General features: G+C 41.5%; 1 protein-coding gene across 1 annotated transcript in view; it reads right to left on the bottom strand.

Annotated features, from left to right (window-relative positions):
- Positions 1-775: 775 nt before the first annotated feature.
- Positions 776-22,499, bottom strand: part of ABHD17C (abhydrolase domain containing 17C, depalmitoylase) — a 60,629-nt gene continuing 38,905 nt past the window's right edge. The window contains exons 2-3 of the mRNA XM_003810731.5: positions 6,709-6,888; positions 776-2,246 (exon numbers count right to left, since the gene is read on the bottom strand). Coding sequence (XP_003810779.3) covers positions 2,027-2,246; positions 6,709-6,888 — 400 coding nt within the window. The 3' untranslated portion in view covers positions 776-2,026. The remainder of the gene's footprint in view (positions 2,247-6,708; positions 6,889-22,499) is intronic.

Genomic DNA, 22,499 nt, shown 5'->3' with positions numbered 1-22,499 from the left:
CCCGATATTTGGCTGATGAAAGGAAATTTACTAAATAGTTTAGGAGAAAAAAGGGGGGTAATGATTACAGAAGATGCAAGCAGCACACAAATAGAATCAGAAATCAGGTCTCTGGCAACCCTGACCCGCTGGTCTCTGGCCCCAAAGGCAGGTCATTGCTTGTGCTTTTTCCCACCTAGGTCTCCCAGACTTCTGGGACAGGCATCACCACTGGAGCTTTGCTGATGCCCCCTCGGGTAAGCCAGCCCCACCCACCTGATTCAAGATCAGGAAGTAGCTGGCATATGCATGCATTCACATGTGCATACCCATGTCTTCACACCTTCCTGACCACCACTTCCTCCTAACGCACCCTTAGGAGAGTGCGTTCCAAGAGTTGAAAACTAGCATCCCTCAGCTGCTCTTTTCTGCTCAGCTAGTCAAAGGGCTGAAAACTATGGAACACACCTGTTTCAGGCTTCCCAACAAAAGAGGCACTGTCCTTCCTCTGAGCCAGGTCACAATGAGGTCACCTTCATCAATTTTGTTTCATAGCCAGAATCCACTGCATCCTCTATTTAGATATCATCTGCAATTTACTGCTATATGCTTTATATCTTGGCTTCTTCCAAAAGTAATCCAAGGCCTTTTATAGAACAAAACCATATACCTTGAGAAAGATGGTGCAGTTTGAAAGCCTCAAGGTTTTCTTCCTACATTAAGACAAAAAGTTGTTTTCTTATTCACTATTTTCTTTGATGGAGAGATGAAGAAAAAAACTGCACAAGCCCACACATTCTGATCCATGCATCCTTTATTCCATTACCAACCACTGTGCCGCATCCAAGCAACAGTACACAAACTGGCAATCAACCGCAGTCCAGTTGTACAACGATCTGAGGCTTACAGTACATTTAAGGCTTTTAAATTTGGAAAAAAAAATTAAAACCAAAGAACCCCCAAATCCAAACCCCTAACCAACACAAGTAGTATAGCAATGTTAAGCATCTCCTATTTCTGATGCTTATTTGGCGCAACTTCCAGTGTCAAAACCCAAATAATTCCTAAACTAAAAAGATTAGTTTAGTGAAATTTTAATTACATAAATTCTTCAAAGCATAAACTTGGAATTTTTGTCTTGGAAATGTTATAAAATTTTTAATAGCAAAACATAGGAATAAAAACATATTAACAAAATGTATTCAATCATTTACATTACAAACAAGGAATCTGCAGTTCATTGTTGTAGCCCGACAAAAGAAATCATATCTACCATTAAGAATCTATGCACAATGTGATTGCAAATATGTACAGTACTTTAAAAAAGCCTACAAGGAGGACTTTACAGAAGGAAAGTCGGCTAGGCTCTTTGTTAAACCAACCAGACAATCAAAATATTAAAACTCTGTTGGCTAGTAATAAATTTACACTTAAAAAAACCCCTAGTTTCTTTTTGTTTAAGAATATTCCAGTTATATTTATATGGTTACAGTTGATGAAGCTGTACATGAGAGTTCCAGTAAATTACCCTTCAGTTCATTTGTCCGGGAAAGATCAGCATGTTAACAAAAAATAATAAAGGAATTTTCACCACACTAGCTTTCCAGTTACACTATCACAGCTTCACAAATGGATTGAACCCATGTATCCAGTGGCAGAAAGAGAGCTGCATGTGAAATACCGAGAACATTGGTGGCGACAGGGCACGTCCTGCATGAATGTCAGAAATGATGGGTAAGGTTGAGAAACAGATGCGAGGCTACTTTATACAGCACTAGAAAATTGTCCCTACATTCAGCTCTCATTCCCATTCCTGCAAGGTAATGAAGCTGGGAATCACGACTGTTCAGTTTAACGTGTTGTGTGAATTAGCAGAACCACCTCTAGATACAAAAGACTGAGATTTCATCAGCTCTTTGATTAGAACACCCTAAAGGTTGGGCACTTCTTCATGGTTATCAAGCCTTTACAGCTACCCAGTTAAAGCATGTGCAAAACAGAGGACTCTTCTGTTCACAGTAAATGAGGTAAGATCAAGTTGTTGTCTTCAGGAATTAGGAAGTTCGTGAGATATGAACTGTTTTAGTCTTTCTAGGTATTGTGCATAAAGCTCTATGTCATTATGCCCAGCCCCTTCAACCCAGAGGGGCTCCACGGCTCGGGGACAGCGCTCGTACATCGCTAGGCCATGGGAGAAATCGATGACCTCATCCTCTGTACCGTGAATGACCAACACAGGAGAGGTGACTTTAGATATCTTGTCAATGCTGCAAAACAGAAAGGGGGGAGGCAGAAAGAGGACTCCATTAGTTATGCTCACAGATAATACACATCACATTTAATGATAAGTTAATAATCTCCACAGGCAGGGAAATAACACCGTGGGGTTTTTTTGTTTGTTTGTTTTGTTTTGTTTTTAAATTAAGGACTTTATCTTTTAAAGCAGTTTTAGGTTCACAGCATAACTGAGAGGAAGGTACAGAGATTTCCCAGATACCTCCTTGTCCCCACACATGCACAGTCTCCCCGATTATCAATATCCCCTACCACAGCAGTACCTTTGATGAACCTACATTAACATATCATAACAGTTTGGCTTTTTCTTGCTTTATTTTTTTCTGGTAATTTAGTTTTTTTTCTTAAATCAACTTTGCATTTTAGAATAATTTTGAATTTGCAGGAAAGGTGTAAAGATAATACAGTGTATACAAAAATCAGCCAGGCATGGTGGCGCATGCCTGTAATCTCAGCTACTCGGAAGACCGAGGCAGGAGAATTGCTTGAACTGGGAGCAGGAGGTTGCAGTGAGCTGAGATCGTGCCACTGCACTCCAGCCTGGGCAACAGAGTGAGACTCTGTCTCAAAAAAAAAAAGAAAACAAAACAAAAAGATAATACAGTGCCCCGACATACTCCTGACCCATTTCCTATAAGGTTAACATTGTACATTACCGTGATACATCTGTCAAAACTAAAACACCAACGTTGGTGCATTACTATGAACTAAACACCAGACTTTATTTGGATTTCACTAGTTTTTCCACTAATGTCCTTTTCCTGTTCCAGGATCCAAACAAGAATACCACACTGCATTTGGCTGTTGTGTTTGTTGAAGTATTTTATTAAAGACAGACCTCTTCAGAGCATCAGACTAGCAAACTAGCAATCACTATTTTTTATATATTATCTTTATATTACTTTTAGATTTTTTTATATTTATATATTATTTTTCAAGAGAATTTTAAAAAGGGCCAGAACTTAACATATCAAATGAATGTCTATTTGGAAAGCTGGACACTTAATCTGCTGCCACTCAAGTCTTCAGAATTCTGAAAGCTACCATCAGGATTGACTCAAAGATACACACCCCATTTCATAAAAGCAAGTGCCTTGTTTTAAAAAAATAAAAACTGTACTATGTAGTTTCAAAACTTAATGTAATGCCTAGATTTTATTCCAAATGACTTCTCTGCAAAAATCAAATCTACTCTCAAAGGATGAATATGTGAGGATCTTTAAAACAATATGCTTCAGGCTCTGAAAGCATATCCAAAAGAGGAATCCAAAAGACTTTAAGCATTGGTTGAGCTGGGTGTGTAGGTGACTTCTCTGATCGGGATAACAGTCATTTCATCCACAAATAAATCAAGAGAAATGGCTCTCTCTCCATTCTGTCCTGCCAAAGAGCCTCTTGTAATTTACTTCTCTTTCCATATTTGATCCTAGTCGAAGTTACAAAAGGATACCAATTAGTACTATTTGTGGGAATCTTTTTGTTAAAAGTAACAGCTAACATTTTTTAAACATTTACCATAGCCGGGTGCTTTGCACCTAACCCACAAAATCTCTTTTAATATTTAATGAAACACAGTGAGAGAGGAATGACCACCTCCGTTTTATCAAGGAGGAAACTGAAGCTCAGAGAGATTATTAAATAACAGGAATGAGGTCGTGGAGATAATAAAGAGCTCTAACATCAATTACACATTCCAAAGATCTACAAACAACTGTCATCTAGCCTTTATTAAAAACTCAGGAAGCCGCGGACCACTTCAAGACATCCCAGAAAGACTGCAAAACCTCATCAGCCATGTAATTTGCAAAGATCAGAGCCACTGTGGCAGTATTCAATTATGCACATTAGAAATCTTATTTGGAAACCTGCTTTCCCCCTATATTTAATTTTAAAGTGACTTCCTTTAAGAGAGTTCAATTATACTCAATTAAAAAGATATTTACTCAACAGTTACAATGGGCCTGGGACTATGCTCCACGCTGCACAGTTTAGGAGAATCTCTACTGCCTGGAGGGTGTATTTAAAGTTGACTTCCATCATCCGATCCCAAGTGTAAAGGAGGTTAAAGAAAATAAACTATTAATGAAATAATAATCTGGATTCCTTTTCCTTTTTTTAAAATTTGTTTTAATATTAAAAGGAAATGTGCAAGTATCCTCCTTTAAGGAGAGGGACACAGATGATTCTGCCATTTGGCAACAACGGACATATTAAGAAAATGTTTACCAAATTCAAATTCAATTCATGATGAAAGTCAATGCAACCATTAATGGTTTGAAATCTATCATATTAATAATTTATGGCATTAAATATGAGGATTTGTCTCCTTTGTTGTCTCCAATCACCAGCCTTTTAAAAAATTTTTTTAAGAGACAGGGTCTTGCTCTGTTGCCCAAGCTGGAGTGCAATAGTGTAATCCTAGCTCACTGCCACCTCAAAGAGATAAAGCTGGGCTTAAGGAATCTTCCCACTCCAGCCTCCTGAGGAGCTGGGACTATAGATGTGTACCACTATGGCTGGCTAACTTGTTAATCTTTTTCTGTAGTGACAGGATCTTGCTGTGGTGTTGCCCAGGTTGGTCTTGTACTCCTGGCCTCAAGTGATACTCCGGCCTTGGCCTCAAAAAGTGCTGGCATTACAGGTGTAAGCCACTGTGCCTGTCCTCTAATTACCGATCTTAATTCAATAAATTACTTAACCTCTCATTTCCTCATCTGTAAAATGAGCACAGTAATTGAACAAACATCTTTTTTTTTTCCTTTGGAGACAGAATCTTGCTCTGTCACCTAGGCTGGAGTGAAGTGGTGCGATCTTGGCTCACTGCAACCTCCGCCTCCTGGGTTCAAGCAATTCTCATGCCTCAGCCTCCCCAGTAGCTGGGATTACAGGTGTGCACCACCACGCTCGTCTAATTTTTTTTTTTTTTTTGTATTTTTAGTAGAGACGGGGTTTCACCATGTTACCCAGGCTGGTTTCAAACTCCTGAATTCTGGCAATCCACCCTCCTTGGCCTCCCAAAGTACTGGGGTTAGAGGCGTGAGCAATCATGCCCAGCTGACAAACTTCGTAAGACTCTTGTAAAGATGAAGGGGGACCATGAACATGAAATGCATAGCCCGATACCTGCCATACCAGATAAACTCAGATAAGATTAGTTGCTAATTTGTTGTTAATCATTTGCAGTTTGTTGAGATGGCTGTATTTTAAGGTATATGCTAATTTAAGAGCCAGGAAAAAAAAAAAAAAACTATTAGTTTTGTTGCCAGGGTAACTCCCCGCATTGCTTCCCACAAACATGCTAAGTATCCGTCTTTCAGCAAACTGGCCTCTCATTACCAATTCAGCACAAATAAGGCCACATTTGAGAGGCACATTAGCCCTACTTAGCATTCCCAGCCACGCCACTATAAATCTGCAGTGTAACTTTCCCATGAAGCCGAATCTCATTGAATCCTGGTACAAACTGCACAAAACTGAAGTTCACCCAAGGTGTTAACAGAAGGTTCCTTTCTGTGAAATGAGACAGTCTGTATAATAGATGTTTATGTAACCAAACGATGATCTTTTATTTTTTTTCCAGCAATAGCAGGATGAAAGCAATTAATGGGTCAATCAAAAACCCTAAAACCGTGTCTTCTTTCTGCTGAGGTTTTTTAATAAAATGGCAACATGAGCTGGGCCAGTCCTGGGGTAACAAACCTAGGCCCCTCCAGCAAGGACTGTGGGAAAAGCATAAGGGGCAAAATATTTTGTATTAAAAATACTTTCCTCATGCAGGCACCTCTGCAGGGGTGAGATCTTCTTGTCAAAGTGGTAGAGCAGAATAGGGGGTGGCAGGTGAGTTTGTTCATTTATACCATTCCTGTGGCTATTTACCGAAGATCAAAGCCTGGCTTGTCGAGTAACTCACTTTGCCTTTATTCTTCTATTTACAAAGATTAACTGAGCATGGTACCTTTTCCCTTACCTGTACTGTCCAACTGAAAAAGTAAGAGAAATTTCCAAACTGTGCTTGCTTGAAGTTTTTGAGTGTCTACACCACTAGTTGCCCCATCACACATATTGTATACAGCTCAAGATTTAACAAGAAGTGTCTCTGAATGAATGAGCGAGTGCTGAACTGTAAGTTCCTTTAGGATGTATGGGTGCTGTTAAAAATCCTGTATATTAGAGCTCAATCAATTAACCCTAGGCGTCAGTATACTCAAGGTCCTTACACATCATCTGGGAGATTTTCACAAGTGAGTCAGGCCTGGGAGGATAAAATCTCTGGATAGTGTATGTCATATTTGCTCCCACATGCCCTGTGGCACCCAGCACAGGGTCTGACGTATGGCTGCATTCAATAAATATTTACACAGATATTTATGGGAGCATCAGATATAAACACAGTCATTGGCTGACTTACCACTTGTTGGACAAGCATGAACTTACCTGGGGAAAGCATCAAAGCAGTATGTTTTCCTGGTATCCGGAAAAGCCACACGCAAACCAGACATCAGAGGGGAATGGAGAATTACCGCTGCGCATTCATACCTCGAGGCCAAGTCTACCGTGGGGACAGTCCCAATGCTCTGACCATAGAGGATAATGTTCTCGGGACTCACGCCATACCTGGAGAAATCAGAGGTTGTATGCCATTAGCTAAGGTATGAAGAAAGAGAGAAACGGACAGAGAAACCCGCATCTTAAACCCATAAAATTCCCACATCCACCAGCTTAAAACCATATCATCTAACTTGTACACTTTAGTTTAAGATGAATGTGAGCTTGACAAAAACAAATGTTAGGGGCCTGTTTTGCTACTAAGTGACTATGATTCTGCCTTCCACAACATTTGCAAAAAACAATAAACATGATAATATTTTTCTGGCTAATTAAATATATGCTTTATAAATTTCATTTCAGTAGCTACAGAGATGGTCATCTCATTTCCTATTATTCCCCCTTTATATTTTCTTTGCTAATCATAAACACACTTCTGAAGTAAAAACAAAAGCAAGTTTGGCAAATTGCAATATTAAAAACTCGAAGCAAAGTTATCATGATACAATATATATTAACATTTATCAGAAAAAGTTTTACTGGGAGACAATTAATTTGAAGACAATTATATTTTCTTTAGTCTCTCTCAGGGTTAAACCCTTCCAAGTCTTTCAATCCATCAGTGGGTTCCAATCCATTCTCTTCAAATTGTTAGCTAAGTAAAGGGCTGTGTGGAATACAGGCTTCATTTCCCAGCCTCCCTTGCAGCCTGGTGCGTGCAGAGACCTAAGTTCCAGCCAACCGCATGTCAGCAGATGTGACACGAGCAACCTCCAGGTCATGCTTTAAAGTGAATGGTGTGCTTTCCCCATGCCTTCCGCCTTCCTGGTGGTGGCAAGTAGATCACAGTGAGCCACCTCAGCCCATGCGGAAGGATGCGGCACCCTAGATATGATGGTGGAACAAAATAGAAGGAACCCGGGAAAATACATGCTCTCTTATTATCCTACAAAGGATGTCCAGAATATCTAAAGAGTGCTTAGAAATGAAAAAGAAAAAGACAAATAGGCAAAAGAAATGAAGACGAATGTCTAATACACACATAGAAAGATGTGATAATTTCACTAGAACATGAAGATGCAAATTAAATCCATGAGTTACTATTTTACATCCAAACGATAGGCAAAAATGAAGAAGCCAGACAGTGTTGAAAGACGGCAAGGACATGGAAAAGTGGAACGCTGTTACTTTGTAAATTAGTACAAGCACTTGGGAAAACAATTCAACATTATCTGGAAAAGTTGAAGCCAGTGAGCCAACAATTCTCCTTTTCAGAATAAATACGTATTGCAGCTTACAGGACAATATGAAATGCTTTCTGATAACAGCGTTCAGTGAAAAGAACTATGAATCCACAGCTGATGGAAATGGCAGGATTTCAGCCCAACTTCCTCCCCTCCAAGCTCCACGAAACTCCATGGAAGAATGGAGGCCCTAAAGAAAGAATTCAGGGCATTGGAACATGCTTTATGGAGAGCACCACACCTGGGCTGTGCCATGGAGACAGGAATTAAACACATGGAGGTGAGAAGGACTTTCTATGGGAGACGTGCAACGCATACCCAGTGCAGCAGCAGGAAAGCACCGGGCCGGCCGGTGGGGGATGTGCTAGGATAGCGTGAATTGGAAGCTAAAGGGTTACGGGCTGTCCTGGAGATGACGGCCACTGGAGTGTCCAAGGGCGAGGTGACAATGGCAGGCAGGAGATGACAGCATGAAAAGGAAGCTGGGAGATCCGGCAGGGGACTATTAAGAATCATGCAGAAGAGAGGAAATAAAAGATTATAACAAAAACAGCATCCGTTCTCCATTTCTAAAGTGAAGTGTCTGTGTGGCCCTGCAACTTGACACCATCCAATAAAACTGTGCCTATGGAAGAGGCCCCCAGATGCAGGTTTTGCCTGGCGTTCTTGCCTGGGGCTTCATTCCCGTTGGAGTAACAGGTTATTAAAAAATGGTCAGCACGGGCAGTTTTGGTGGGGAGGTTTGAGGAAACAACTGATACAGCAGCATCCTGTGCCCAAATCCACATCAGAGACCACGGATTTTCAAACACAAAGCACCCTCCGCGAGGACTAAATGGGGAGAGGGGTTAGAAAGGAACACTGTTCTCATGTCTCAATGCTGAAGGTAAGCTGTCCCAGGGATCTCCCCAGCAGCAACTGCCACCAAGATCCTTCTTTCACGGACTGGGAAGGCCGTTTCAGCAGGAGTTCTTAACCCCAAGTCCAGGGAGTCTTTGGGGAGAGCATAAATAACATCAGGGGTCTCCTCCTCCCTCCACAATTTTCATCAGATTTTCAAAGTAGTCTACAACCCCAAAAAGCATATGGACCATGAGATGTGGCATTACAGGGAGTCTGCAAGCACCTGGAGAGAGAGAGCCTCCAATTTCCACATTTGGGGATGAGTTCTTTCCACAATGACCACTCTTGTGGACAGGCCATTCATTTTCCTATCAATTATCTTTAAAAATCGTAAATCAAAGAAAATATAAGAGGAGGAGAGAAGTGAAAACTGAAGGCAGTTAATGAATGACGCACAGAAGATTAAGAGATGATTAATACTGAATATCAAAAATAAAGTAAAAGACTTCCAGGTAAAAATGGCAACCACACTAGCCCTCACCTTCTTTGATAAAATCTGGTCTGAGAGGATTATATAGGATAACATTATCATAGTTATGAGGAAGTGTTCATTTTACTTCTTATGACGAGTCCAACATATGTTTTCAAAATCCTGTCTTCTATATAACACGCCATGGGACTTTATAAGCTCAGAGGTTGCACTGAATAAAGGAAGGAACAGGCACCGACCCAAGAGGCACAGCCCAGGAGACAAGGCAGAGGGAAGCGCCCTGGCCATGAGGCAGGCAGCTCTTTCTCCTGCCAATGTCCTGGACCAGCCATCCTCAGAGATCATGACCTTCTTTAAATGCCTTCTGGAGAAGCTAGAGCTATTGTGCTTGAGGATTCTCAGTTCCTAGCCTTCGGTTCTCAGCACTAGGACACACCCAGTACCAGTGTCTACAAAGCCCACCTTTGATTCCAATGGACTCACATCCTTCGTGACAACCAACTCAAAGTTTCACTGAAAAATGTCACCAGGTAAAACACAAAAAAGCACTAGTCATAAAGAAAAAAAAAGACAGAAAGTATTACATTAAAATCAAGAACTTCCGGTCATCAGAAGACACCCATAAGGAAGTGAAAGGACAAGCCGCCAAGTGGGAAAATATATTTGCCACAGAGCCTAGATCTAGCATATACAAATAACTACTACAAATCAATAAGACAACTGACTAAACAAGAAAAATAGAATTTCACAAAATGAGAAAAAAAGAGGGGAGGGAAAGACAGAGAAAGAGAAAAAAGAGAAGAGTTATTCAACTTCATTAGTAAAAAGGAAAATGCAAATTAAAATAATCATGTGATACTCTACACATTTATCAGATTGACAAAAATTCAAAAGTCTAACAATATTAAGTGTTGGCAAGGATGTGTACAAGAATGCTCATTCACTGTTGATGGGGACTTATGTTGATACAATCAGTTTAGAAAAAGTTTGGCAATATTAAGTGACATGATTTATTAGCACATACCCAGGAACCTAGCAATTCTACTCCGAGATAAATTCAACACACAAATAAGTGCTTACATATACCAGAAATATCCACTAGACTGAGTGCATGTCTACACAGAGACAGCCCTAAGGTATATCAACAGCAGAGTGGATAAAGAAACTGTGGTATGGTTGTGCTGTAGAATATGTACATGGACACTAAGATTCATATTTTTATTTCAATAGTTTTGGGGGTACAGGTGGTTTTTGGTTACGTGGATAAGTTCTTTAGTGGTAATTTCTGAGATGTTGGTGCACCCGTCACCACCAGTGAATCTTAAAGTCATGCTGTTAAGGCTGGGCGCGATGGCTCACGCCTGTAATCCCAGCACTTTGGAAGGCCAAGGTGGGAAGATCACTTGAGACCAGTAGTTTGAGACCAGCCTGAGCAAAAAAGCAAGACACCATCTCCACAAAATAAAAAAAATTAGCTGGGCAAAGTGGCGTCACCTGTAGTCCAAACTACTTGGGAGGCTGAGGTGGGAGGATCACTTGGGCCCAGGAGGTCGAGGCTGCAGTGAGCAGTGTTCATGCCACTGTACTCCAGCCTGGGTGACCCTCTTAAAAAAAAAAAAATGCTGTTAGGGAAAAGAGGCAGATACAGCAGAACACACACTATGTGACACCATTTACAAAAACTTAAACCTACCAAAATTAAACATCACTGTTTAGGGATATTTAATTGGGTGGTAAGCCTATAAAGAAAAGCAAGGAAGTGAATCACTAAAGTTAGGATAGTGATTACAGGCAAAAAGGGAAAGGGTCATCACTGGAGAGAAGGATGTCCTTCCTGGGGGTTGTAAATGCTGGGGATAGTCTATGTCACACCACAAGTGTTCCTTTTATAAGTCATTAAGCTGGACATCTGTATTTTATGAACTTTTATGTATGGCAGTTATATTTCATGACAAAAAGATTCTTTAAAAGTTCACCAGATACTTCAGCTATGGAGACAGCCCTCACAAAACTGTGACAACTCATGGTAGATTTTGTGCTAAAAATAAACCTCATGAGGCAACATCAGACCATTAAAAATGATGTCTCATAAAGAATTAACATGGGGAAACACTCATGTTAATTTTAACAAAAAGCAATAAAAAGGAGCTTACAAAAACAGGGCCACAATTACATTTCTAAAAAGAAATCTTTACATGGAAAAGGGACTTGAAAGCAATACATGAAAATGGTAATAACTGTCGTCTTCAGGTGGTGAGACTGAGTAGCTTTTCTTCTTTCAAATTTTCATTCCTAATTTCCTTTAGTTATTAGGCAGTGACTTGTTGGGAAAAAAGGGAAGCAGTATCGCTAGTCCCTTTTGTGTGGAGTCAGTAGGCATGCTGCTAACTGCCAGCGTTTTTCAAAGGGCTCAGAAAACAAGAGCGTGCTAAGTCAAACGCTCAGATTTGTTAGTACTGCGTTAAGGACTTCGCCATTGCTTTTTCCTGTCTTTACTATACTGTTGGACAACAAATGAGGAACCAAGGAGGTAGATAATTCTGTGAAAGTATCAGGATTTTTAGTAGAACAGTAAGAGGCCTCTGTTCTAACACCCGGTTTTAGCAGGTGAGGACAACTCTTTTTACTGTAGTACTAGGATGTTTTTTTCTATCAAAGTATTAGACTAGTGACCTCTATACCAATGGTTCCAAAATGAGAAGTATCTGAATTACTTGGGAAATTATTATTATTATTATTTATTTATTTTTCATGTAAACTCCCTGGCTCTATCTACACTTATTAATTCTGATTCAGTGGGTGTGCAGATTCTTCAAACTAAATACTGACTGACACTGGGCAAAAAGAGTTGGACTACAGCCTAAGGCCCCTTTAGTTCTCAGATTAAATTACATAAAAGACAGGGGGAAAAAAAGAGACAATGAATTAAGTTTGTGTGAAACATAGGTCAGTTTAACATCATAGCTTTAGAAAAAACATAACAGGATCAAGTGAAAAGTATTTTCTCAAAAACATTAACAGTTCCAAAGTCTAAAGCCTTTATTTTAGAATAAAACAGAAGTTAAACCCTACCAGTCTGGAACAAGGCAGTATTTTTGGAGCAGCCAGAAACAATATAGGCGACACAGAAGATGTATTCATAACCAGGCACGGTGGCTCACGCCTGTAATCCTAGCACTTTCTGAGGCCGAGGAGTGCGAACTCCTTGAGGCCAGCCTGGACAACAAAGTGAAACCTTATCTCTACTAAAAATACAAAAAATTAGTTGGGCATGGTGCTGTGCGCCTAGTAGCGTCCCTGCTACTAGGGAGGCTGAGGTGGGACGATCACCTGAGCTCATGAAGTTGAGGCTGCAGTGGGCTGAGATCACACCACTGCACTGCAGTCTGGGCGATGGGAGTGAGACCTTGTCTTCAAAAAAAACAAAACAAAATAAAACAAAAAGATGTATTCATGCAGTATTTTTAGCATTTTTAATTATGATTTGCTATTTTGGGGAGTATCACAATGGGAAAAGGTTAAAAATGATTCCTGCTAGTAAGCATGACCTTTGTGGGAAAGACGCAGGGAGGACAGGAACCGCAGCAGGGCCTACACACAGCGCTTTCTATCCCTAAGGCAGCGTTTTAAAAGTAAACATTCCTGCTCCCTAAGTACAAATACACAGCCAGTAGTGGGTGAGTGCGGATCTAGAGGCCTTGGGGGCACTCCTCCACAGACTACACCAGGCCAGACCATTCTCCTTCCCCTGCCCATTTGCCCCTGCTCCCTGGCATTGTTGAAGACATGTTGGTTCTTAACAAGGGTTAACCTTCCACTTGAGCGCCAGATTCTTACCCCTCCCAGAACTTGAAGAATCTCCTCCCCGCCCCTGTAAAATTTCAATCTTTATTCTCTCAATGCCACAGATATATCCAAGTCTCTGAATCTAAGAAAGGACCTGTTTTCATCAGCACTCTGTGTTTGAGGCCACAGCCCCATCTCTTACCTCCATTTCCCCACCACCCCACCCTCCCACCCACTCAACCCTAAGCCCTCTGAAACCTGCCTTCTGCCCCTATGAAGTCTTGCAAACAGCTATCAGAAGTACCAAACCCAACCACTTTTTCTCACTTCTCATCCAGTTCAACTTCTCCTTGGCAGTTCACATTAAGAACGATGCCTTCCTTCTTAAAATCCATTCCTAGGCCTCTGAGACCCGGAGTCACTCTTGGTTCCTCCTCCTGCCCCTGCCACAGATGGGCCTGGCCTACTTCACTGGCTCATCTTCCCCAAGCTCTAGTCTTACTATCACACTCTTACATTTTCTCTCCTACAATCTCATTTAACCCCAGGACTTCAACTAGCAGCTCCATGCTGGCCTGATGGCTAATTTTACGTATCAACTAGATTGCGTTAAGGGATGCCCAGACATCTGGTAAAACATTATTTTTGGGTGTGTCTGTGAGGGTGCTTCTGGAAGAGACTAGTGTTAAATCAGTAGACTGGGTAAAGAAAGCATCATCTAATCCATTGAGAGCCCAGATAGAACAAAAAGGTGGACAACAGGAAAATTATCTCTCTCTTCTTGAGCTGGGACATCGATCTCCTGCCCTTGGACACTGGAACTCCTGGTTCTAAGACCTTCAGACTTCAGGACATACACTTGTATCCTTCCCCTGCCCACTCTCACCCCCCAGCAAGATTCTCAGGCCTTTGGCCTCTAAGTGGGAATGCAGCACCATCAGCTCCTCCTGGTCCTCAGGCCTTTGGACTGGGATGAATTACATCACAGGCTTTCCTGGGTCTCCAGCTTGCAGATGGGAGATCATGGACTTGGCCTCCATAATCACGTGAGGCAACTCCCATAAAAAAAATCTTCTCTTATATATCTATATACAGTAGAGTCCCCCCACCAGATTCATGGTTTTGCTTTTCACGGTTTCAATTACCTACAGTTCAACTGCAGTCTGAAAATATTACATAGAAAATTCCAGAAATAAACAATTCCTAATTCTGAGCAGCATGATGAAATCTCACATTGTCCCACTCCGTCCCACCTGGGATGTGAACCCTCCCTTTGTCCAGCATACAGAGTCTACACTACCTGCCCATTAGTCACTTAGTAGCTGGCTGGGTTATCAGATCAATTGTCACAGTATTGCAGACTTGTGTTCAAGTAACCCTTATTTTACTTCACGAGGGCTCCAAAGCACAAGAGAGGCGATGCTGACAATTCGAATATGCCAAAGAGAAGTTGCAACATGCTTCCTTTAAGTGAAAAGGAAGTTCCCAGCTTAATAAGAAAAAAGACAACTGCTGCTGAAGTTGGTAAGATCTACAGTAAGAACAAATCTTCTACTTGTGAGATAACGAAGAAAAAAAAATTGTGCTAATTTTGCTGCATGTACAGGGCTTCCTTTAAGTGAATAGGAACTTCTCAACTTAATAAGAAAAAAAAAACAACTGCTGCCAAAGTTGGTAAGATCTACAGTAAGAACAAATCTTCTACTTGTGAAATTACGAAGAAAAAAAAATTGTGCTAATTTTGCTGCACGTACAGGGCTTCCTTTAAGTGAATAGGAAGTTCTCAACTTAATAAGAAAAAAGACAATTGCTGCTGAAGTTGGTAAGATCTACAGTAAGAACAAATCTTCTACCTGTGAAATTACAAAGAAAAAAAAAACTGTGCTAATTTTGCTGCATGTACAGGGCTTCCTTTAAGTGAACAGGAAGTTCTCAACTTAATAAGAAAAAAGACAACTGCTGCCAAAGTTGGTAGGATCTACAGTAAGAACAAATCTTCTACTTGTGAAATTACGAAGAAAAAAAAATTGTGCTAGTTTTGCTGCATGTACAGGGCTCAGGACTATCTTCAGTTTCAGGTATCCACTGGGGGTCTTCATCTTTTTTTAATGCATTAAAAAAACAGCTGCTGGGCATCTCCCTTGGACCAGACATGAAACCTTTAGAGGACAGAAAGATGAATGCAATATGTTTGGTGGCCTCCAGGAGCTGAGTCTAACTGGGGAGCCAAGACATACATATAAAAGGGGAGCACGAGCAGAAGCAAGGCTATATGTAAGGTGAGTAATTCGGACACAGATGTCATGGCAGATGAAGGAAGGGGATCAAGACCAGGCAGGGTACAAGCTATGTGGGCAACGGCAATGTCTGCTCTTGGTCAACTACTGATCTGTTTCCATGTCCACTAAACATGTGTTTTCGTCAGATTCTCCCTGGACTTCATGAAATCTGTGGTCCTGATTTAAATGTGTAAGTAGATATTTTCTGTACACTCTTCTCCAGGGAAAGGTCATTCTCACCAGTGAGACTAAACATATTCACTTTACAACAGAGTCCCAAGGTAGAGTGTCATCATATTTTGCCAAGATGAGTCTAGGACTGTACGGCTGGCCCTTGGGTCCCACGGCAGGTTCTGACACTGAAATCTGACTGAAGAGCTCAGACTTATGTAGAAGGACTGGAAATGGGACAAAACGTCTTGATATTAATGATGAGAATGCTGAGGCGGTAGAAGAACCATCATCATGACCTGTATCCCCTCACATTTCTTCCAGGCCAGAATTCTGATCCGTATGTCTCTGTACCTGAGCACAGTCCATCATCTTCAGCCCTTGGCGCTATAAACCCCAGAATCCTTTGACCTCTTGACCATCCTACTTTGGCCAACTCCCAGTCCTGGGAGTTGGCTTAGGTAAGGGGATTTGCCAGAGGGAGAAGGCAGGAAGGCAGACAGTTGATGTATTCTCCTACTACTGAAACCACGGGCCCATCCAAATGACCAGTGCAGCGAGTACAGCCTAGAAAATGGAATCCATGATGTTTCTGATCAGAGTCTATCGTAAGGGCTCAAAACTCTTGGGACATGTGTTTCTTCCCTCTAAGGAACTCAAGATATAGCTCAGAAGAAAGGATACTAACATGGTAGCAACAGGCAGCGTCCTGTTGCAAGTGGAAGACCAGCAGGGAGAAGTCACAGAAAAGTAAGTAATGAGGTCAAGTCTACCACAGGTCTGAGCAGGTGGCAGGATTAAAGCTGTTGGACATAGTATCAAGGGCTTAGTTAAGCAATAGAATCAGGAAGTCGGCATGTGTGGAAAGGGTAGGGCAAGAAAACAAAACAAATGAAAACAAACCTAGGCACTGACCAGGCAGTAGGGATTAGGAAGTCAGACGGAGAGCTAGTGCAGCCCCAAGCTCAGAACACACAAAGCATCAGCAGAATAGATGTGTGACACTAGAGGCTTAAAAAGAAAGACGAACAGGCCAAAAGGGAAAAGATTTGAGTTAGGGAGAACTCAGACAGCAGCCCACCTGTAAATTCAAGGATATACCCAAATGACACAGAACAACGGGGGCTGTATTGGTCCACTTTGTGTTGCTATAAAGGAATACCTGAGACTGAGTAATTTATAAAGAACAGAGGTTTATTTGGCTCATGGTTCTGTAGGCTGTACAAGCATGGGACCAGTACTTGCTCCACTTCTGGTGAGGCTTCAGGAAGCCTTTCTCATGGATGGTGAAGGGGGAAGCAGCGTGTCACATGGTGGGGGAGAGAGCAAGAGAGATGTCAGGTTCTTTTTAAGCAACCAGCTCTCATATGAACTAATATAACAGAGAGAGAACTCATTACCATGGGGAGGGCACCAAGCCATTCATGAGGGATCCACCCACATGACCCAAACAGCTCCCAACAGACCCCATCTCCAACACTGGGGGTCACATTTCAACATGAGATTTGGAGGAGACAAATATCTAAACCATATCAAGGGCAAAATCAGGAAGGATTCTGATTTAAAATACATATAAAACAGAAAATTCAACATGTAGGGCAGTAGCTAAGGCATGCTTAATGGAGTTGTTGCCTGTGGAACCTGGCAGTCAGGATGAAAGAGAGCTCACAGGTAGGCTGTGAGTTCAGGGGCCAGGGGAGGCTTCTCTACCTTTGAAGGGATGAGGTGAAGAACAAAGTATTTTCTGCATCAGCAAAAGGTGCTTAATAAATGTTTGCTGTTGACTACACCATGTCATTCTGAAAATGTTCTCCTCTGGTTCCCTTAATACCAAATTAGCTAGATCTACCCTGCTCTTTCTGGGCACTCTTCTTCTGTTTCCTTTGGTCACTCCTCTTTCTTCTCCCACACAACAGGTTGGCATCCCTCAAAGCTCAATCCTCACCCCTTTCTGGCATCTTTTGTCTTCAAATTGATTTCCTTGTATTAGTAGAACTTGTCCAATGCCAGCATCTAGCACAGTGGCTGACATATAGTAGTTATATGACAAATATTTGTTAAATGAATAAATGGGTGGCCAGACTCTCTAAAAAGTTTGTTCATTTGCCCCCAGTATTTCATCTGAACTCAAGCCTCCCCACCCTTCCTTTCTTTTGACGCTTCTTCCTGAGCACCCCATCCCTTCACATGTAACATCTCCCAAACTTGACACTTCATATTCGTTCCCCAATCTTTCTGTTTCTATCAATCACCATGCCCTATATCTCATGGGCTTGGGAACTAGGATGAATTTTTCACCTTTCTCTCCCCTTTGTCTCTCACACACTTGTAGTCACTAAGTCTCACCATTTCTATCTTTGAGATGTTTTACAGACCCATTGTTTCTCTGACACCACTTCTGTTGCTTTGTGGTGGGCTACAAATGGCAGCATCTTTTGGACAATTAATTAGGGCCTGCCTTCTATTTGGTTTGTGAACCCGCACAGTTTGCCCAGTGATGAACATCTCCATCCAGGTACCCAGAGTCTGTTACCCAGAGTCTTTCTGGAAACCTTACTCTTGCTGCCTGTACATCCCTCTCCATGGGGCTCAGACTGCCCCACAGGGACCTTGGCTGCTCAAACTTCCCACCTGTTCTGTCCTATCCTGTTGGTTTCTGTGTATCAGCTTATGGTTGAGAAGGAAGCAGGTGTTACGGTTCTTGACTACTGACCTGGTGTCAATCCATTGCTGTACCCTGACTCATGCTAACAGCCTACACTCTGACAGCCTACCAGCTTCCATCCCAGCTTCTCCCTTTTTCCCAAGGCAGAACCTGAGAATCCCTCAGGCATAATCAATGCCCACAGCTGACTTCTTCTCTTCTCTCCCAGACCTGTTTTCCTTCCAATTTTATCTATATAAACTGTCCCACTCATGTCACTCCCTACTCCAATCCATCCTTCCCAACAGATATATCTTCCTTGAAAAAAGAAAAAAAAAAAACCTTTTTTAATGCTGCTTTGTTCATCAAACTCTTTAGGCAATCACTATGCTTAGGATAAAAGTCCATGTCCACAATCTAGCCCCATCCGACTATTCCAACATTTTCTTTTCTCTCCAGGTGGCCCTTCTGCTCCTGTGGCTCAGGCTCTTCCCTCACTGGCTCATAAACACCCCCTGCCTGGAATGTTCTCCCTCCTTGTCATCACCTGGACAACTCTGGGGTCCTACAGGTCCATTCCGGTCCTACCTCGTCCTTTCACGTTTCTTGACTCCTCCAGTCTACAGACATAATTTTCTTTCCTGAGCCATCCACTCAGATGCCTAATGACAGGAAGGTGGATGTGTTTAACCGCACCGTGGCATGCCCTACACTTACAATGACGATGTAAGCTCCACAAGGGTAGATAAAATTGTATCTCCCTTTGGGCAAGTTAACAATTTCCAGGCTCAGGGATCAGTGAGTTGGGGGGCACCTTTTGCTTTGAACAGAATGTGATTCTAGCCAAAAGCTGTTTTTGAACAAATTAAAATTAAATTTCAGACACAGTCATCATTCCAGTGGACATATAATCCATTCGAAGTTTACCATCATCTTGGGGATCTAGACAGGAACAGAATCTCTTGCAGCAAAAACAAAGACCGTAATAATATTTAGTAAGCACGCAAGCATTAACATTTTTAAGCATGATGTAAGATTTTCTTAAAACAGAGCACAAGAAATTAAAGTCTCCCAATTTTTACCAGGGGGAAGCCACAGCCCTGAATCATCACTCTTTGTCACGGGCAGTGTGATGTGTGCAGTAACCCCCTTTGCAAGTTTTTGCTCTCAGCTTCTCCCAATGTCTACCATCCTTTTGCAGTCACAGGCTATGCTGAGTACAGGTTGATCAGCACGAATTTGGGTTTCCATTCCCACTCAGCATATGGGAATGGGACATGCCCCCAAGAGCACCCTGAAACCGAGGGTTTGGCAGCCATCTCAGCAGCAAGAAGAAGCACTGAGGCAGAAAGTTCCTGCAATGGAGGCTGACAGCGCTAAGGAGATGGTGTCTCATGGGAACGATCACTTATAAAGTTAAAATCTGTTTGTTTTTGTTTTAATGTAAGGCTTGCTTTTCCTTCTACAACCATGAACAAGCCTGGCCTCCCTGAGACACACTGCATCCTGTTTAAGTTAATGGGCCTTGACTTTGTCCTTTGTCAGGAGCTCTCCCATTTATCTTCAGAGAAGCACGCTTGGCACAGTTCCACTGACTTTGAAGTCAACATTTTAAATATTTCAGAGTTAGAATTCCTAGTGGAAATATCTTAAGACATAGGAAGAAGATAAATACACAAGGTAACGTGAATGTTAACTGAAGGATGAGGTCTGAGGATACTGAGAAATCCTAATAACTTTATAAACTTTAGATAAACATTAAAAAAATAAAAATTAAACTTTAGAGAAAAGCCTCAGAATAAAAAGACTGACTATGCAAGGGAAGCAGGTGCGTAAATAGGACCAGCCAGAAAACACAGTCCCTCCGCCATGTGGAATACTTTTGCCCTCAGGCAAACCTTTTAGCCAAAACTTAACAAACGTGCTTTATATTTTAATTATGAGGAAGAGGAGGAAAAAAGCATCAATCACCTAAAATGTACTTATTGTTCCTTAAAATACACCTTTGTTTTGAGGAACTGTCAAAAAAAACAAAAACACGTTTGTAGATTTAGAAAATTTTTTAGCATTACACTAAGTAAAATTTCACAAACCGACTTCTATTGGTTGTTCATTCCAATGGTGAAAACAAAGAAAACACATTTTAAAGTATCCGCTGTTTTGGTGCTATTTGGATAAAAATTTAAAGGTTAGTAATGTCTGCTGTATATTTTTTCCTTTTTCTAATTTTTAACTAATTTGATTAAAAGGGACATTTATAAGCAGCTCATTATAACCCCTGGAAGTTTCTAAAACCTGGGCACAGTCCAGGTATTCTCTCAACAGTGGTTATAAAAGAAAACATACCAAATACAGCATTAAAAGTAGGCTCAGTCCCTTCAAGTAACACTGGATTTAAGGAGGGTAAACCATGTGCTCTTGAGTTACAGGTCTTTGGGGAAATAATGAAGGAAATGAGATTCAAAACAAGAAATAACACTAAAACCAAGTATAAATGTAGGCAAAATTAATATTATGGTCAAGTTCATTGAGGTACAGCAAAGAGAATGATCGAAATGGGGACCTGAAAGTCAGAAAAAGCTTCAGGTAGAAGGTGGAGCTCAAAGCCAATGTCAAAGGAGAGGAGATTTAAAAACATGAAGAAAGGCAATAGCAGCAGGGGAGGGAGAGTCTCTCGTGAACACGGCACTGGAGCCTGCCCTGGCTGGAGCGAGGGTTTGATGTTAGGAAGCAGCAGGGGGGTAAAAACAAGGAGGAAACAGAGTGTGGAAAGGCTTGGGAATGTACACAAGATCCGACAAGGTGGAGGTGGGTGGTGAGAGTGGCAATGGGAAGGAGGGTGCTGGGTGGGAAGGAGGGTGCTGGGTGTGAAGAAGTGCTTTGCAGAAGAGTGTTGCTCTTATCCCACATGCATGTAGCAGGTAGAGGGGCACAGGGAGAGATTCAAAGACAATTCTATAGGTAAGTGTTGAGAAAATTGGCACAAATTGGGAGGTTGGGAAGGAGATAATAGGTAGAGTTGGATTTTTGTTTGTTTCAGTAGGAAATAAGTTTAGTTTGGGAATATATTGAGTTTCAGGGAACTTTGGAACATGCTAATAAGCAGGGCATAAACGGTCAACCTCTCAGGGTTAATTACAAAGAAAAATCTTCCTGAAACTGGATATCTACGTTAAGAAAGACCAGTCCCTGAGCTCTCCTCACTCTTTCTCCTGCCACAGTGCAGAGGAAGACAAGTGGCTGGAAGTAGCAGCCTGGGGGTTATCTGTTCAAGCAAGGACACAGGAGCAGAGCTAACAGCAGAGGCTCTGGAAGGCCCAGGTCCCATGCGAGATGATGATACCATAATGCACAGAGTAACAAGGGCATTTTAGGAAAACATAACTTACAAAAGGGCTTGGTGTGGTGAAATACCTGCTAATCAATGTAGCCTTTCCTAAACCTATTCACTCATTTCAATACATATCAAGACAAGCTTTACCTAATTTTTGTAAAGCAACATCCACCCTTAATGTATGATGCTTCATTCTATCCTAGATGTTTGAAATTCTTTTCAAATAGTGGTTCAAGGAGGGGCCCTCTGTGTCATGTCAAAATCTACCTTCAAAAGAACCTAATACTTTATGACATTCAAGACTATTCTCTCCTACCATGTACCCTTTCTCTGTGCCAAAGCAAAAATAAACAAGACCTGACATGATGACTTCATTTTAATTTTTTAAAATTTTATCTTCCAGTTTTCAGAGGAAAAGTTATAGTCCTAAAAAATATAAAATTAAATCTCTTTGGATCTGCTACAAGTAAAATAGAATAATTTGCTTGAACTTATCTGAGTATAATTGCCCATGAAACTATTCTAATAATAATGGAGATTCTTTTGGCATTCTGTAATTATTTAACATGTTGGAAAAGCCAGAAAATGCTGCCTTCTCTCTACAACTGCACAAATATCTGTCGAATGGTTAGAAAGCTACCTCCTCCACAGGGCATTTGAGCAGACTGCACAAGCTGGCTTATATAAAACATCTAGGCCAGGCATGGTGGCTCACACCTGTAATCCCAGCACTCCGGGAGGCCGAGGCAGGAGGATCGCTTGGGCCCAGGAGTTCAAGACCACTCTGGGCAACATGGTGAATCCCTATCTCTACCAAAAATACAAAAATTAGTCCGGCATGGTGGTGCACATCTGTAGCCCCAGCTACTCGGGAGGTTGAGGTAGGAGG

This window comes from Pan paniscus, chromosome 16 (assembly GCF_029289425.2).
Source record: "Pan paniscus chromosome 16, NHGRI_mPanPan1-v2.0_pri, whole genome shotgun sequence".
NCBI lineage: Eukaryota > Metazoa > Chordata > Mammalia > Primates > Hominidae > Pan > Pan paniscus.
The sequence above is the reverse complement of the archived record's forward strand: the minus strand, read 5'-3'. Positions and strand labels throughout refer to the sequence as shown.